Source organism: Chiloscyllium plagiosum, unplaced genomic scaffold (assembly GCF_037043375.1).
Source record: "Chiloscyllium plagiosum isolate Xiang-an unplaced genomic scaffold, Cpla_swu_hap1 HiC_scaffold_4, whole genome shotgun sequence".
In the NCBI taxonomy this organism is placed as follows: domain Eukaryota; kingdom Metazoa; phylum Chordata; class Chondrichthyes; order Orectolobiformes; family Hemiscylliidae; genus Chiloscyllium; species Chiloscyllium plagiosum.
In genome coordinates this window covers 77,939,096-77,957,589 of record NW_028270142.1, presented here as the reverse complement: position 1 = coordinate 77,957,589, position 18,494 = coordinate 77,939,096, and the positions used below count along the sequence as shown (strand labels likewise).

The following is an 18,494-nucleotide window of genomic DNA, read 5'->3' as shown; positions in this document are numbered from 1 at the left end:
CCTCGGGCGACTGTCTGTGTGGAGTTTGCACATTCTCCCCTTGCCTGTGTGGGTTTCCTCCAGGTGCTCCGGTTTCCTCCTACAGTCCTAAGATGTGCAGGTCAGGTGAATTGGCCATAGTGTTAGGCGCAGTAGTCAGAGGGAAATGGGTCTGGGTCTTCGGAGGGTCGGTGTGGATTGTTGGGCCGAAGGGCTTGTTTCCACACTGTAGGGATTCTAAACTAATAAGTAATTACCAACCTATGAAGTGAAGAATTGAAGTTGACAACTAATGCAAGTATACACTATATCTTGGCCATTTATTTGGGGGCATTAAAATTACACACTGAAAATAAGTAAAAATGTGATTTTTCAAGAGATAAAGGGGCTTTCTACATCCCACAATCTACAATACTCCTTATGCTGGTAAACAGTGAGGTAAGCTAAGGTACAATGCCTTGCCAACGTAACACTGTTTATTAAACAAATAACTTGGGTAGCAATATCTTACTACAACCCTGTTAATCTAAAGAGTTGCAAGTTAATTATTTCATGATAACACATTTGGACCTTAAAAATTTATTTCATTTCATGGCCATTTTCTTTTTTTAAAGACAACATGAAATATTAAAGATTGGCAAAGAGGAAAAAATCTGTGGGTGCGCCAGAAAATGTGCAATAACAGTAATATAAGTAAGAACACTGATGACTTAACAGATGGCAGATGAGCAATATAATTTTTTAATGTTAGCCAGTTCTAAATTTTCAGAAACAGTTAATGGATGAAACAGAAGTTCCAATTTAGTCTAGCTCTAGAAATTCTCAACATGGGTATAAATTATTTTATCAACATCAATTTTTCACTTAATTAAAGTTAGACATAAGAGGCTGTACACACTTACCACTTTCTGCTGCATTTTTTATTCCACCTTCATCTTCCACAGAATCCACAGAAAGCCCAATGATATCAAACCTACAAAAAAGGAATGTTTTATTGACAAATTTGAAAATAACTCGTTTTTGATTCAATTTCAGTTCTCTCAATTTGGGGAGACAATTATGTTTCTCTCTTCTTTTGAGAAGTTGCACATTCTGATTATTACTTTGTATTCTCAAGTGGACTTGGTGGGGTTGTGTGTGAGTGCGCGCGTATTTTTGGAGGGGGGGGGGGGGAGGGGAAGTTGTGTGGAAGGAAGTTAGTTCAAGGTTTGCATTAAGTTTTGTAGTTCGGGTGCCAGTTGACGTAGTTGTGGGTATGTTCGCGAGCTGGCAAGTTGATTTTCACATGTTACATTCCTTGCTAGTGCTTTGGAGCCTTCTGTGAAACATTGCTGTACTGTCTTCTGGAATTTATTTGGTTCCGTTCCTGCTACTTCCGGTCGCAAGTTCCAGTTGTTTGTTGTAGTCGCCAGTGTATTGGGTTTAGATTAGATTACATTACAGTGTGGAAACAGGCCCTTCGGCCCAACAAGTCCACACCGACCCGCCGAAGCGCAACCCACCCATACCCCTACATTTACCCCTTACCTAACACTACGGGCAATTTAGTATGGCCAATTCACCTGACCTGCACATCTTTAGGACTGTGGGAGGAAACTGGAGCACCCGGAGGAAACCCACGCAGACATGGGGAGAGCGTGCAAACTCCACACAGTCAGTCGCCTGAGTCGGGAATTGAACCCGGGTCTCTGGCGCTGCGAGGCTGCAGTGCTAACCACTGGGCCACCGTGCCGCCCACGGTGGCAATTTCCTCTCTTGCTTCCCACATGATCCTACGATATATCTGTGTGCGTTCTCGATTTCTGTTCTCTTAATAATAAGTAGTGTCGTCCATGTATCCGATCAGAATTTAGGTTGGATTTGTGGGAAGGCTGTTTGTCCCAAGCTTTGCATCATTGCTTCTGCTATGAGCCCAGAGATGGGTTAGCTCATAGATGTTCCATCGATCTGTTCATATCCTTTTAGTGTCGTCAAGCACATGTCTAGTAGTTTGGGTATGTAGTCCTTGTTGATAGGTTCCCTGTCGTGTTGTCTGCTCTGCTTGTCCAGGAGGTTGGCTATTGTCTCTCTGGCTAGAGTTTTGTCAATTGAAGTGAAAGGAAGTCAGTTGAAAGAGTTAAGTGTGTTAAACTTTAGCCATATAAAATCAATAATAAGCAAAGCTAAAAAAAGTCATGTGAAAACTAGTAAACCAGGCATTCAGAATGTTTACTAAGTAGAAGCTACACTATCAGAGGCCTTGGAAGAGAATTGACAATGCCTACGAAGTGTGTGAGAAACAAAGATAATGTGGTGACATATGGATATTGAAATATGGAATTGTTGTGGTCATACTGGAATCTGTATAAACTTGAAGTTGTTCTGTATCTCAGCAGACAGTGAGCTTTAACTTTGGTACATTAAAATTTCCACTCCGTATAGAGTGTGAAATACAATATTATCGTTCTGTTTACCTAAAGACCATGTTAATTTCTCATGTTGACCTCCATAATATCTGCCACCCTTACCTGACAGGCCTTAGTGAACTAGATATAATGATAAATTCATGGTCAGTGATACTAGAATGAGGTTGACATTCCAGATTTTACTAAATCAATTTACATTCTACCAGCTGCTGTGGTGGGATGCCCCCCCCCCCCAACATTCATTCTTTAGTAAGAATTCTAGATTACTGGTCCAATTACATTGCCACTATGCTATTGTCTTCCACTTTGTTCCATTAGGCCAAACAGGGTAAAAGCAGCAGATTTCTTTTCCTAAAAGGGACAGTGAACCAAGATGAGAATTTAGCTTTATACTCACCATACAAAGTATTTTTATATTCCAGCTTTATGGATTTAAATTTCATTAATTAGTGTTTTGGGATATAAACTCATGTCTTCCAACATTTGTCTGGGCTTCTACATTATTAACCCAGTATTACCACTACCCTACCATTCCTGTATCTTCACAGTCCTGACTTTATCCCTGGGATTGTGGAAAAGCATCACCAGTCATAAGTTACTTATTAATGGGTTTCCAGCTTCTGTTTTAGATTATATCGGATAAAAAAGAATTTGCATTTCTTGAGCAATTTCATTATCACAGAACATCTCAAAGTGCTTTGCAATCAAAATATTTCTCAAGTGTAGTCACTGTTGTATACCAACCAATTTGCCCACAAAATGCTGCCATAAACAGCTACATGATTGAAACTAAAAACTGTCTGGTCATTAACAAAATGGATGTTGACTGAAGGATAAATATTGGCTATGACAGCAAGGATAGACCCCTGCTCTTATCTGAAGTACAGTCAAGATCTTTTATGCTCACCACATAATGAGGATGCTGTCAGCTTAAAACCTTACCCATAGGGAAAAAAATGGGCCCTCCAACAGTGCAGTACTCCCTCCATACTGACTGTAATGCCAGCCTACAGTTTTATGCTCAAATCTCTGAAGAATTGAACTCAAACTTCTGACTTAAGAGGAGACAACATGATAAACTGATCCATGGCTGGAAACAAAGCAATAGATTCAATTAAGTTAGGAATACTATGTCAGATGGAGTTCAATTGAACAGGTTTGATGCCATTCAGATTTGAAAGTTATTTTCTGAACCAGCAAAGAAACATGGAAATCCAAGTAAAGGATCATTAAAATCAAGCAGATAGGCAAAACAAAACCTTGAATGAATCATGGAATGCTGGCCTATATCTCACATGGGCCAAATACAAAGGTTACACTTCAATTGAATGAAGTCCTTGTCAGAAACCACATGCAGTGCACATTATTTATCTCAGGAATGGCAGAATGGAGGCGGTGATCATCACAGAACAAACCATATGATAGCAGAGCAGACAGGATTAAATTAAAAGAACACAGTGGGTAAACTTGGCTTGTACTCCTTCCTTTCAGTATAGGAGACAGAGAAGTGGTCTGATTAAGGTAATTAAAATGTTTAAACAAATACTGACTAGATAGACATTGAAATAACCACACGAAGGCTGATATCCCATTACCAAGTCACCCTTTATTTAAATGTGCGTAGCACGTGACACTGACCTAGTTATTTCAGAGCCAGTTCTCAGAGTGAATAGAACCTCTGACACTTCTTTTTATATCGGTCAGCCAGGACTGTCTGAACGGGCCAGGTAAAACAGCCCCAATCAGGTCCACCTGGCTGACATCATTTCATTCACTGCAGACATGAACTGTTGTGTGTGGTCGTAGAGTAAAATATAAAATCTTAAATCAGAATAGAGCAATTTAAGAATAAAATAGGAAATACTTCTGCACACAAAGGCTTGTAGAAATCTGGAATTTCTGTCACAAAAGGTGGTGCATTTCAAAACAATTTTGAAGACAAATTACCAGATTTTTGTTAGATGTGGGTATCAAATCGATACAGATTCTTGGATAAACTGATTTATGATATGGATCAGCAACGGCCTTACTGAATGGCAGAGCAGGTTTGAGGTGTTAAATGGCCTACTTGTGCTTCCAATATACCTCTGCCTAGTTCACGTTGCCATAGCATTGAAGTGGCTGATCCAGTGGAGGTTTGGTCAAAGATAATTTCCTAAATATTAGCCCGATACTCAGGGACGGTTGGTGTTAACAGAATCGGGAGAAGCACTTATTCAACTTCTTTGTTCAACAGTCTTTGTATCACACTGATATGCAGCAAATTTTACTTGCAATTTAACAGCAAAAACTTATTCAAGTGCTGCTATAGGTTGCCTTCAGCTGCTTTATAGATCCGTAGAAAATAGGAGCACTAGCAGCCCATCTGGCCCCGTCAAAACTGCTCCAGTATTCAATATGACCATGGCTGATCATCCTACTTAATACTCTGTTCCTGCTTTCTCCCTGCAGCCTTTGATCCATTTAGCCCTAAGAACTACATCAGACTCTTCCCTGAAAATATTCAATGTTTTAGCTCCAACAAATTTGTGGCAGAGAAGTCCACAGGCTCACAACTCTAGGTAAAGAAATTTCTTCTCACCTCATTACTAAATGGCCAACCCCAGATTGTGTTCCCTTGTTCTAGACCTCTGGGTAAATGGGATCATCCTTTCTGCCTTTATTTTGTCTAAGCCTTTTAGAACTTACAGGTTTCTACAAGATCTCTCCCCACTCCTGTAAATGCCAGTGAATATCATCCGAAATGACGTGGTGTCCCTTTACGCTTCAGTTCTGCCAGACTAGGAATCAAACCGGTAAACCTTAGTTATATTCTCACCATAGCCAGAACATACTCTCTCAAATAAGGAGACCAAAATGACAACATTCTAGGTGTGGTCTCATCAAGGCCATGTACAATTGCAGCAGGACATCCGCTGCTGTATTTGAATCCTCTCATTATTGCATGGTAGGGATTGCAGCTGCGTAAAGTCAAACAAGACACTAAACACTAAAAATATAACTGACAGACAAACAGGAATGGGCAGATAAGGGCAGAACTTATTTGCAACATTACAGGAACTGCCAAAAATTATTAAAATTAATCTAAAGAAACATTACAAAATATTTTACTAAAGATTCTTACTTTCACACACCATACAAGCCAAACTCCAGTGGTAATTACAAATGACACCCATTGTAATCCAACACTTACCAAGATGACATATTCATTCTGAAGTTCATTGTGACAGGAGCAATAGGTCTAAAACACAAACATGAGCCACATGTTAATTTTAAAAAAAATCTGTTCAAAGGATATGAATGCATTGCTGGCAAGGACAACATTTACTGTACAGTCCTAATTATTTAGAAGGTTGCGTTAAGTAGCTTTCTTGACCCACTAAAGCCCTTATTTGATAGGTAGACCTGCATTCCTTAGAGGAACAGCAAGGAGTAGAATCAGGAAATGAGATAAGAGCTAACACACAGGAAAGACTGCTCGGAATGATCTACGAATGGTTCCAAAGTAACCATAAGGAGGGACAGAGTCCGAATAAAAAAAAACTAGAGCAGTTTGTGACAAACGTAATGCAGTAAATGTGATAAACTTTCACCTTCACTAAGTCAGACAAAATAATCAGACAACTGGAGGATGAGTTCATGCAATCGAGAGTTTCTTGCAATATTATGTGGTGGAACGAATGAGGGAAGAGATTAATTTAGAGTAGGGTTAATTGGCAATCCCATTCCTGATGAAGGGCTTTTGCCCGAAACGTCGATTTTACTGCTCCTTGGATGCTGCCTGAACTGCTGTGCTTTTCCAGCACCACTAATCCAGAATCTGGTTTCCAGCATCTGCAGTCATTGTTTTTACCTACTTGGGAAGAGTTGTTTATTCTAAACAAATTTTGGAATGCAAATATCTGAAGAGATTGGTTAGGAAAATAGGTCAACTATCATACAGGAGCAAGCAGAAGAGGGCTGGACTATTGAAGATGCACAATATACACTATATCTTGGTACTTCCTCACAAATCAAAAATCTAAACAAATGAAAAAAAGTCTTAAAAGCATTGAATGACCCAGTTTTTACTGTGCATTGGGGAAGATGGTTCTAAACAGCAAATACTGTCACAAGACATTCCTCTTTGTCTCCCTCTTAAATGAGGAGCACCTTATTTTATAAAGTACAGCTTTGGACTTCCCTATGAGAATCCAAAGTGCCTTTCAGAATATTTTCTCCTTCTTCTAAATTCTAGTGAATTTGGCACAAGCCAATTAACCCCTCATCCCAGCAATCAGGATAGTGAACCTTTACTGGAACTGAGAAACAGTTCAGGAAAGTCCCTTTAAGAAAGGCAATCAAAATCTTCGTAAGATGATTTATCTACTTTTATAATTCATCCCTTCTGCTAATTATTTCTTGTATCTGCATGATGATCTTGAGATTCATAAATAAGGACATCTAGATCCCTTTGTACTGCAGTATTTTGTAAACTCCCTCTATTTAGAATTAATATTTTAAGCAGAAGGGATTGCATCAGGGCACGTCTGGACCCAATGTCCTCAGGAGGAGCATTTGATGCTATTGGGCAGGGTTACAAACTAGAAGACCAAGGGTGTGGGAAACTGAGCAGTGAGACAGAGGAGAGAGAAACAAGAGACAGAAACACAAGCAGCAAAAGTGGAAGGCAGAAGAACAAGGTCAAGAAACAAATGGAGCCATAGTGCAAAATAAAGTTAAGATGACTAACAAGGTTAAACAGACAAGTCTAAAGGGGTCATATCTTAATGTTTAGAACATTCACAATAAAGTAATTGAATTAGTAATGCAAATAGATAGTCAGTTATGATATAGTTGCAATTACAGCTGCAGGGTTACCGAAGAGGGGAACTGAACATCCAGGAGCATTCATTAGTTAGGAAGGGCAGACAAAAATGGAAAGGGTGTGGGATAGCATTGTTAGTAAAGAAATAAACTATGTACTTAACAGGAAGGATATAGGCTTGGAAAATCATAAACGTGGAATTTGTATGTGTGGTAGCTAAGAAATATGAAGGGGCAGAAAATGTTGCTGGGTGTTGTCCACAGGCCCCCAAACAGCAACAGAGATGCAAAGGAAGGGTGACTTAAACTTGCGTTTCGATCCATAGTTTTTTTTAAAGACAACTAATACATTTAAGAAACAAGTAGAAATCAGGCTATTGGAGACTGAGTACTCTGCAATGAGAAAAGGATTAATTACCAATCTTGTTTTGCAGGGTCCCTTGGGGTCAAGTGACTGAGGGAAACTAGGAGGGTGAGACATGAATTGACAAATCTGATTAAGGAACTGACTGACTGTGGATAGTCACCGGTTAATACTTAAAGAACATGTGCATGAATTAAATAATTATTTATCCCTGTGATATAAAAATATAAATTTTAAAAATCTGTCTAAAATTTTGGAAGCTGTCTAGCAATCAAGGTTTGCTCAATACATCTCATCACTTGAATGACACTTTGATCTTTTACTATAAATTCTGTATTCTATGATCCTGCCCCACTAGCTACCTGACGAAGGAGCAGTGTTTGAAAAGCTTGTACTTCCAAATAGACGTGTAGGACTATAATCTGGTGTTGTGATTTTTAAATTTTGTCCACCTCAGTTCAAATGGAATGAGGCTGGTGTGCCAAGCGGGCTGAGATAAAAGGTAGGGGGGAGGGAATTTGGGGGAAGAGGCGCTGGGAATACGATAGGTGGAAGGAGGTGAGGGGGAGGGTGATAGGCCGGAGAGGGGGTGGGGGGGCGGAGAGGTCGGGAAGAAGATTGCAGGTCAAGAGGGTGGTGCTGAATCCGGGGGTTGGGACTGAGGTAAGGTGGGGGGAGGAGAAATGAGGAAGCAAGAGAAATCTACATTCATCCCGTGTGGTTGGAGGGTTCCTAGGCGGAAGATGAGGCGCTCTTCCTCCAGGTGTCATGTGGTCAGGGTCTGGTGATGGAGGCGGCCAAGGACCTGCATATCCTTGGCCTCCTATTCAGAGTGTGGTGGGTGCATGGAATGGTAGTAGAGTCAGAGACATTAGGGACATTTAAGCGGCTAGTGGACAAGCACATGGGCAGCAGTAAATCGAGTGGTGTGTAGGTTAGATTGATCTTAGATCAAGATAAATGCTTGGTTCAACATCGTGGGCCGAAGGGCCTGTACTGTTCTGTGTAACACAACACAAAACTGGGCAGGATTGAACGTCAAGGCGGATGCAAGGAAGCCTCAAGGGGAGTTAAACAAGTTGAATAAGTGGCTAAACATTTAGCAGAGGCAGTGACTAAATGTGAAGTTATACACTTTGGTGTGAAAAACAGAAGAGCGTTATTTAAACAGTTAATATATTATGTGACGATACAATAGGTTTGTCCTTTTAAGGAATCAAGGGAATGTGGGAGAGGAGCAGAGTAGTCTACTCAGAGGTACTAAAGTAAACAGTTTGAAGGGCCTGGAAGCACGTTTATTAAAATAAAAAAATAGTCGGAACAATAGAAGCGGCTTGAATGGGTGGAGTCAAGCTTCTACAGAACCACAATTTTTAGTTTCAGTTTTCCAACAGAAGCGGTTGCTGGTGTCTTGAAGCTGGGTGAAGCTACAGTACATCTTTCCCTGCTTCTCTGTCAGTTTTCTCTTCGTGTTTTTCTTTCTCCTGGAATAGAGAATCACCTATATGACAATTTATTTTACTGAATCTGCCTTTTGCCAAGAGTGTGTTTGAGAGATGTTACTATATTGGAACAGTTAATTAACAGTAATTAGTATATATATATTTTCTTAAGAATTTGGATAGAGTTACACTCGAGCCAATTCTTTTCTTTTTATTTCATGTGTATTTTAAATGTAGTGCAAAAATAAAGTGTTTTGCTCAACGTTAACTAATTTGACCAAATTAATTGCATCTGCAAGGCCACCCCTGACACTTATGTCAGGAAGGAAAGGTTAGACTCGGACTAATCTTCTGAATACATTTTGAGGGGTTTGAACTGGTCCGGTCCAGTCTATAATAAATTGGAGTAAAGCTTTCAGAACTGGTGAACAAGCTAGAGTTGGGAGCTGTCAGTGTTCAGTTGAAGTGGCTGGTGACCATATGAGTATTGTTGATTCAAAGGAAGTTGGTAGGTAGAGCCAGTGAGGTATTTGCATCACTACAAGGAGATATCTGGAGTATAAGGAAGTGAAAAGCACCATCTTTAGTGCAGATGAGGTAGTATCAGAAATCTACTGGCAATGTTTTAGGAATCGGAGGAGGGAGCCCGGTCTAATTTCAGTTATACCCCCTTCCATTGGGCAGAAGATATAAAAGTTTGTACGTATGCATAGATAGACTCAAGAACAGCTTATTTCCTGATGTTACTAGACCTCTGAATGAATCTCATATTTTAAATTCAATGTTGATCTCACTGTGTGCTTTCTCTGCAGTTGTAATGTTGTCTGCTTAGCTCTGTTCTACTACCCTAATGAACTTTTATATGGTATGATCTGTTTGTACTGCTCGCAAAACAAACCTTTTCACTGTATCTAGGTATGTGCAACAATATATCAAATCAAACATATGAAATTGCAAAGGATCAAAAGTAATTTTGCTAGGTGAATTCGGACATTCAAATTATATCAAACATAGGACACTTAAAGTGATTATTTTGGAGTAGTTCAAGAACTTACTTCCGGAAGCAGTGAGAACTCATGTAGAAGAGCAAAGCCTTAATACTTCTAGACTAGCAGTGGAAATGGCCGATTGATTTGGCTCATAAATCAAAGTTTGGCCTCTGACATCAATTTCAAACTAAGGGGCATAAAAACTGGGGCAAAGACAAATCCTTAGGTGATAAGGGAAAAAGGAGATCTCAGTGAAGATAGTAAAGATTGTTTACGACAGGGTGAAAAGGAAACTAGAAGGGAAACAAGTAAAAACACTAGGGACTTTTCACAATAATAAAGTAGGCCACATGAAGTTGCAGCGTTGGTGGTTTAGACAAAGTACTGGGAAAACTGATATAGGAAAATAAGATAAGCCAGTGAGTACTGAAGTGGTAAAGGAAGTAGTAGGGGAAGCTAAAAAGCTGCAAAAGTTTGTCAACCTGGTCAGGTATTGGTTGACAAGAAACTGCCAGATCTCTTTAAAGAGTTTACTTAAAAGGGCAAGATTTACTTGTTTATTTATTCCAGGAGGAGCAGATAAAGAAATTGCAATTTTAAGAGATACAGAAGAAAGTGAATTTTTGATGGAGAGAGATAAGGAGATATTTAATTCAGAAGGAGTACTGCCAGTAAAGGAGGTAATGTGGAAATCATGGTGAAGTGAGCAATGTTCCATTATGTAAAGTGAAGTTGGAGACTGATGAAAACTAAAGTAGTGGTGGTAGAAATAATACAGAAATTCTCAGTTCTGGAAATACAGTTTATCCTTTGCAATAATATAGCTGGATCAGAGGTGGGAGTGATGCCTATTGTGGTTGAAAAATTAGTGAAAAGTCAGGCAATTGAGGTGTTACAGAAAGTATATCCTTGGATTCTGCCTGATTGTGTGGTAACAAGGTGACAAAGGCACAGGTTAAAGCAAGAGAAGAAATCAAAGAATAAAGATAACAAAGTTGAAGTACAATTATCACAGTCCATGTCTAATCAAATAATTGAGAAGAAAACAAGAACAGATGGAGGAAAAAGTGTATTTCTTTTACTTCAGAGAAACTATTTGAGTTACAACAAAAAAAAAAATGAAAGCCTAAAGCTGTTGGATCAAAAAGCATACAAAGAAGAAGATCGGAGTGTATCCCAGAATGTTATCTTGAAAATGATATCTTGATGAGGAAAGAAATACCATCACATATTCAGATAGATGAAAAATGGGCAGTTCGAGTTGTATTATCGATGGATCAGAGGTGCAGTTGGTAACACATGAATTACTAATAAGTCAGCATTTGGGAGGAAGGAAAATAAGCTAGACTACAAAAACATATTTGACCTTTTTATTTGACTGCATAAGAATGTGGTTGAATTTTAACAGACATGTCATACGTGTCAATTATTTAGAAAACATCAGGCAGTGATAAAACCACCACCTTTAATACCCATTCCTGCACTTAAGGACATCTTTTACTAGAGTCATAATTGATTGCACAGGACTGACCTAAAACATGAATTGGGAATTATTATTTGTTGACTATAATGGATGTGTCTACTAGATTTCCTGAGGCTAAAATGATTGCAGAAGAGCTACTCAATTTTTTAAAAAAATAATCGTATACTACCTACAGAGATACAAATCAGATAGTGTCAAATTTTACATCAAATTTATTCAATCAAGTTATGAATAGCTTAGGAATAAGACAATGCAAATCCATTGTACACCATTCAAAATTGCAGGGAGCATTAATTCAATTTAGCACAGCACGGGAATAGGCCCTTTGGATCACCAAGCCTCCGTCAATTCCTGGTCCTTATTTAGGCCAATGTGTGATTTCTACCCCCTCTGTTTGCCTCCCGTTCATGTGCCTTAAATGTTGCTCACATGCCTGCTACAACACTTCCACTGGCAGAGGGGTCCAGGCACCCACCTGCCTTTGGGTAAAAACCTTTTCCTCTGCACTTCTTCCCAAAACTTTTCCGCTTTCACCTTGAACCTGTGCCCTTTTAGTTGACTCTTCCACCAGAGGAAAAAGCTTCTGACTATCCATCCTATCAATGACTCTCAATTTTGACCTGCAGTCATTTGTATTTTAGCTTATTTTCCTTACTCCCAAATGGCATTGATCAGGTCACCCCTCAGCCTCCGTCTTTCCAATGAAACCAAGTATATCCAACTTCTCCTCATAGCTAAAACCCTCCAGACCACATAACATTCTATTAAGCTTTCTCTGCACCCACTCTAAAGCATCTATACCCTTCTGGTAGTGTGACCAGAACCCCACACAATATTCCAAATATGGCCTAACTAAAAGTTCTGTACAACTGTAACACAACTTGCCAACTTTTACATTCAATCATCTAGCCGACGAAGGAAAGCATGCTGTGTGCCTTCTTGACCACCTTATCACACTGTATTTTCACTTTCAGGAAAGTGTGGAACTGTATGCCCAGATTGTTCTGTATGTCAATGCCCCCAAGGGCTCTACCATTTACTGTATAATAATTTGCACCTGAATTTTATCTTCTAAAATGCATCACCTCGCATTTGTTTGGCTTGAACTCCACCTGTTATTTCTCTGCCAAGTCTGCATTAGAATGCTGGTAAACTTTAAAGACATATTGACAGATTATAGTCCAGACTATCCAAGACTATAAATGGGATGAAGGAATTTCAGTTATACTTTTTGCAATTAGGGACACCCCTAATGAAATCAACAAATTCAGTCCACCACTGAAATTAAGGAGAAATCATAGAATCCCTACAGTGTGAAAACTTGCCCTTCGCCCCAAAAGGTCCACACCAACCATCTGAAGAGTAACCCACCCAGACCCATTCTCATAAAATCCTATATTTACCCCAGACTTCTGCACCTAATCAACACACCGCTGAACACTATGGGCAATTTAGCATAGCCAATTGACCTAACCTGCACAGCTTTGGACTGTGGGAGGAAATCGGAGCACCTGGAGGAAATCCATGCAGACACAGACAGAATGTGCAAACTCCACACAGTCGCTCAAGGTTGGAATCTTGCAGCAGTGCCAACCACTGAACCACCGTGCTGCCCTAAAAATTGTTGAGCCAGAGTTCAGAAACCATACATTTGGATAAAATTTGGTGTCAAAGTTTAGGGAAAGATTAAATAGAGAGGGTGAGTTGGCTAGACAGCATTTAAAAGGTTGCAGAGCAGTGATGAAACAGGAAGCAGACGAAAAAAAAAATCAAATTTGCAACTTTGCTAGTGGAGATAAAGTGTTAGTGTTACTTCCAATGGTAGGCAAATTTTTAAAGGGCAAGGTTTAGTGGGTCTTATCAAATTGAAAAGAAACTGAGTGAGTGAGGTGAACTATTTACGTCAGGGAAGGAAGAAATCTCAGTACGTCACGTGAATATGCTCAAAATGTATCTTGATAAGGAAGAAAAGCAAAAGATGGTGTTACCGGTTACAGCACAAAATGAAGAAACAAGCTCAGATGATTCTGAACTGGACATTCCTCAACTTAAATGAGAAAGTTCTTAAAAATTTGAATAAATTGAGTTATCTTCCAGAGGAAAATCAAAAATGAATTGAATGTTATAACAATCACATGGGGAGATATGTGGGAATAAGCTGGGAAGTACTAATCTGATTACATGATGTAGGCAAAAGAAATGCTATACAAGCAACATCCTTATAGTCCTGATGAAAGGTTCTGCCCAAAACATCGACTCTCCTGCTCTTGGTGCTGCTTGACCTGCTGTGTTTTTTCCAGCTCCACATTTATCAACTCCTTATAGACTTAATCCTCTAAAATTGCCACAGATTAAAGAGATTGAATGCATGTACAAGACATTATAATTGAATTGAACTGCAGCAAATGGAGCTCCCCCACAGTAACTATGCTAAAATCAGATAGTAGCCAATGATTGTGTGTGGAGTTTCAAAGTCAATGCAATTACAAAAACTTATTTATACCTTTGCCATATCTGGAAGATGGTGTTGAGAAGGTTGGACAAGCAACTTCTCAAAGTTGGACTTACTCAGAGGATACTGTCAAGTACTTTCATCAGAAAAAGTAAAAGGAAGTTTGGGGCTTTCATGGTGTCAAATTGACTATACCAGTTTAAAATCAAGCTATTTGGTATGAAAAATGCACCAGTCATATTTCAAACTCTAATCAATGAAGTCATTTCAGGACTACCCAATTGTGTGGTGTACATTGACTATCTGGTGGTGATCTTTAATCATACATGGAAGGAACATTTGGAGCATCCAATGAAATTGTGCAATCAACTTTGAGAAGCAGGCTTGGTGATGAACTTGGCTAAGAGTGAGTTCGCAAAAGATCAAGTCACGTTCCTGGACCATGTTATTGAACAGGGAAAGATGGCCCCATAGGATGTGAAAACATATGTTATTAGGGAGCTTCTCACACGATTGACAAAGAGGGAAGTACTATGATTCCTGGGATTGAGAGGTTTTTATTGGAAGTTTGTACAGAATTTTAGCAGTGTGGTTGCTCCACTGACTGATTTGAAGTAGCGCAGAAAATTTCAGTGGACAAAAGGAATGCCAGAAGGCATTTGATAGCCTGAAAGCTGTGTTAACCACTGGCCAAGCAAGCAGTCTAATCAGAGCCTGAAGAAGGGCTTATGCCCGAAACGCCGATTCTCCTGCTCCTTGGATGCTGCCTGACCTGCTGCGCTTTTCCAGCAACATATTTTTCAGCTCTGATCTCCAGCATCTGCAGTCCTCACTTTCTCCCAGTCTAATCAGAGCCACTAGTAAGCAGCTTGAGGGGCCTGGGTTTTTTCTTAAATTAGAATTTGTGGGAAGCACGGTGGCATAGTGGTTAGCACTGTTGCCTCACAGCGCCAGAGACCCGGGTTCAGTTCCTGCCTCAGGCGACTGACTGTGTGGAGTTTGCACATTCTCCCCGTGTCTGCGTGGGTTTCCTCCGGGTGCTCCGGTTTCCTCCCACAGTCCAAAAATGTGCAGGTCAGGTGAATTGGCCATGCTAAATTGCCCATAGTGTTAGGTGCAGAGGCAAATGTAGGGGAATGGGTCTGGGTGGGTTGCACTTCGGCGGGTCGGTGTGGACTTGTTGGGCCGAAGGGCCTGTTTCCACATTGTAAGTAATCTAATCTAATCTAAGAACATAAGCAGCCTGAATGGGTGGGATCAAGCTCCCACAGTACCACGATTTTTAGTTTTGCAGTAATAGCAGTTACTGGGGTCTTGAAGCTGCCGTTGCAAGCGACAATATATATCTTTCCATGCTGGTCTCAAAACAGACCCTTCGGTGCAACCTGTGCATGCTGACCAGATATCCCAACCCAATTTAGTCCCACCTGCCAGCACTCGACCCATATCTCTCCAAACCCTTCCTATTCATATACCCATCCAAATGCCTCTTAAATGTTGCAATTGTACCAGCCTCCACCACATCCTCTGGCAGTTCATTCCATACACGTACCACCCTCTCCGTGAAAAAGTTGCCCCTTACGTCTCTTATATCTTTCCCCTCTCATCCTAAACCTATGCCCTCTAGTTCTGGACGCCCCGACCCCAGGGAAAAGACTTTGTCTATTTATTTTATCCATGCCCCTCATAATTTTGTAAACCTCTATAAGGTCACCCCTCAGCCTCCGACGCTCCACCCCAACCTGTTCAGCCTCTCCCTATAGCTCAAGTCCTTCAACCCTGGCAACATCCTTTTAAATCTTTTCTGAACCCTTTCACGTTTCACAACATCTTTCCAAGAGGAAGACCAGAATTGCACGCAATATTCGAACAGTGGCCTAACCAATGTCATGTACAGCCGCAACATGACCTCCCAACTACTGTACTCAATACTCTGACCAATAAAGGAAAGCATAACAAATGCCTTCTTCACTATCCTATCTACCTGTGACTCCACTTTCAAGGAGCTATGAACCTGCACTCCAAGGTCTCTTGGTTCAGCAACACTCCCTAGGACCTTACCATTAAGTGTATAAGTCCTGCTAAGGTTTGCTTTCCCAAAACGCACCACCTCGCATTTATCTGAATTAAACTCCACCTGCCACTTCTCAGCCCATTGGCCCATCTGGTCCAGATCCTGTTGTAATGAGGTAACCCTCTTCGCCGTCCACTACATCTCCAATTTTGGTGTCATCTGCAAACTTACTAACTGTACCTCTTATGCTCGCATTCCAAATCATTTGTGTAAATGACAGAAGCAGAGGACCCAGCACCGATCCTTGTGGCACTCCACTGGTTACAGGCCTACAATCTGAAAAACCCTCCACCATCATCCTCTGTCTTCTACCTTTGAGCCAGTTCTGTATCCAAATGGCTAGTTCTCCATTGCCTGTAAGACAATCCGATTTACTGAAACTGTCTTTTGCCAAGGGTATGTTTGAGATTTTACTATATTGGAACAGTTATTTTAGTAGTTAATACATCTATTATTTTGTTAAGCATTTCAATAGTTTCAGATTCTTTTCTTATGCTTATTTTGTCTATTTTTACACTACAGTTAAAACACAAGTGCGTTTTACTTAACGTCAAGTAGTTTGACCAACAATTGCATCTGGAATGCAACACCTTACAATAATAAAAAAAAAGACTTAGGGTCCAGACTACCTTCTGAATGTTTTGAGGTGATTTGGTCTGCTCCATAACAATGGGGCAACATGGAGGGACAAAGAGATCTGGTGTTCCTATACACCAGTCAATAAAAACAGATAGGCAGTTTCAGCAAGCAATTCAAAATGCAAATGGTATATCAGCCTTTATTGGAACAGGATTTGAGTTCAGAAGTAGGGATATCTTACTGTAGTTAAAGGGCCTTGGTAAGATCACACATAGGAGTACTGCATGTAGTTTTGGTCTCCCCACCCAAGAAAGGACATAATTGCCATAGATTGAGTGCAGTGAAGGATCACTAGGCTGACGCCAGGGTTGGCAAGACTGTCTTAATAGGAGACATTAGTGTATATAGACCCAGATGAACCAGAGTTTAGAATGGTGAGAGAGGATCTGATTGAAACAAAACTAACAGGACTAAACAGACTTGGCTCAGGGAGGATGCTTTCCATGGTTGGAGAGTCTTGAACTAGGGGCTGCCATCTCTGGGTAGGGGGTGAACCATTAAGGATTGGAGGGGAAGAAAAATTTCAAAAAAGTGTACTGAACCTGTGAAATTCTTTACCACAGCAGGCTGTGAAGGCCATGTCACTGAACACATTCAAGAAATAATTTACATTTTACATTTTAAAAGGCATGAAGGGCTTTGAGAAAAAAGCAGGAATATGACATTGTGATAGAGGATCAACCATTATCAGCTTGAAATAGCAGAGCAGACCAAAGGGCCAAATGGCCTACTCCTGGAATCTATTCTTCCTGACAAAATGGACAATGCTGCCTGACCTGCTGCGCTTTTCCAGCAACACATTTCCAATCTCACATATACTCTACCTCCAAATTTTTGCTCACTCTTTTATCAAGGCATTATCCATTTACAGATTATCTGTAAACTCCATTTGCCTTCCAACCTACTATCTTTTGCTGACAAAACAACCAACAAGCCTCTAAGAAAGCATTTAATATTGATCATAAATAGCTGAGGACCTAACACCGATTCTTGTTTTCCACTAACTACAGTTTGCACCCTGAAGATGACCCATCGATCTGACGAATTAACAGTACAAATGTAGGTGGAGGATGATCTTATGGCCACGAGAGAGAAAGCATTACAAGGTGAATATTCACAGGGATGTAACTTTGCTGAAAAATGTGTTGCTGGAAAAGCGCAGTAGGTCAGGCAGCATCCAAGGAGCAGGAGAATCGACGTTTCGGGCATAAGCTCTTCTTTAAGATTCCTGAACACATTTTTCAGCTCTGATCTCCAGCATCTGCAGTCCTCACTTTCTCCCAAGGATGTAACTTTTTAAAGAAAGGGTGGTGGACCAGCATTGTTGGGAAATATTAAGCACAAGAAATGATCTTGAAGCAGAAGCATAATCCTTATGGGTGGAGAAGAGAAATAAAACAGCAAGACCAGGCCGGTTGAAGCAGTCCATAGGTACACTAACAGTAGCAATATCGCGGAATGGAGAATAATTTCAGGAGGTAATGAGGGCAGGTAATAAAGAACAGCAAACAAACAAACAAACCAGAGTAGAAGATCCCCTCAGAAGCAGTGGACTTCACATGGCAGAATTTAGCACTCCGTTTGAACAGGAACTTGGGATAGGAAAATTGTACTAAGCTTATACAAGGGTTATTGGAAGAGGAATGAGGACAGCACTGACTACACGGGACTGGTAAAGCAGCTTTGCAGCAAAAACAGTTGAGGATCAATGATCGTCATTTAAGAAAATAGTTCATTAGAATATGTCGTTGCTGTGACCAATGAGGAACAAGGATGCAAGGAAAAGAATAAGCAAACCATGGTTAACTTGGATAGTATCAGATTGAAAGAAAAACAACATACAATAAGGCAAAGGTTTGTG

General features: G+C 40.3%; 1 protein-coding gene across 2 annotated transcripts in view; it reads right to left on the bottom strand.

Annotated features, from left to right (window-relative positions):
- The window catches only part of lypla1 (lysophospholipase 1), a 93,364-nt gene that overhangs the window by 35,536 nt on the left and 39,334 nt on the right, over positions 1-18,494 (bottom strand). For both annotated transcript variants that reach the window (XM_043688339.2, XM_087986392.1), the window contains 2 exons: positions 5,578-5,625; positions 882-952 (listed from right to left, as the gene is read on the bottom strand). In XM_043688339.2, coding sequence (XP_043544274.1) covers positions 882-952; positions 5,578-5,625 — 119 coding nt within the window. The remainder of the gene's footprint in view (positions 1-881; positions 953-5,577; positions 5,626-18,494) is intronic.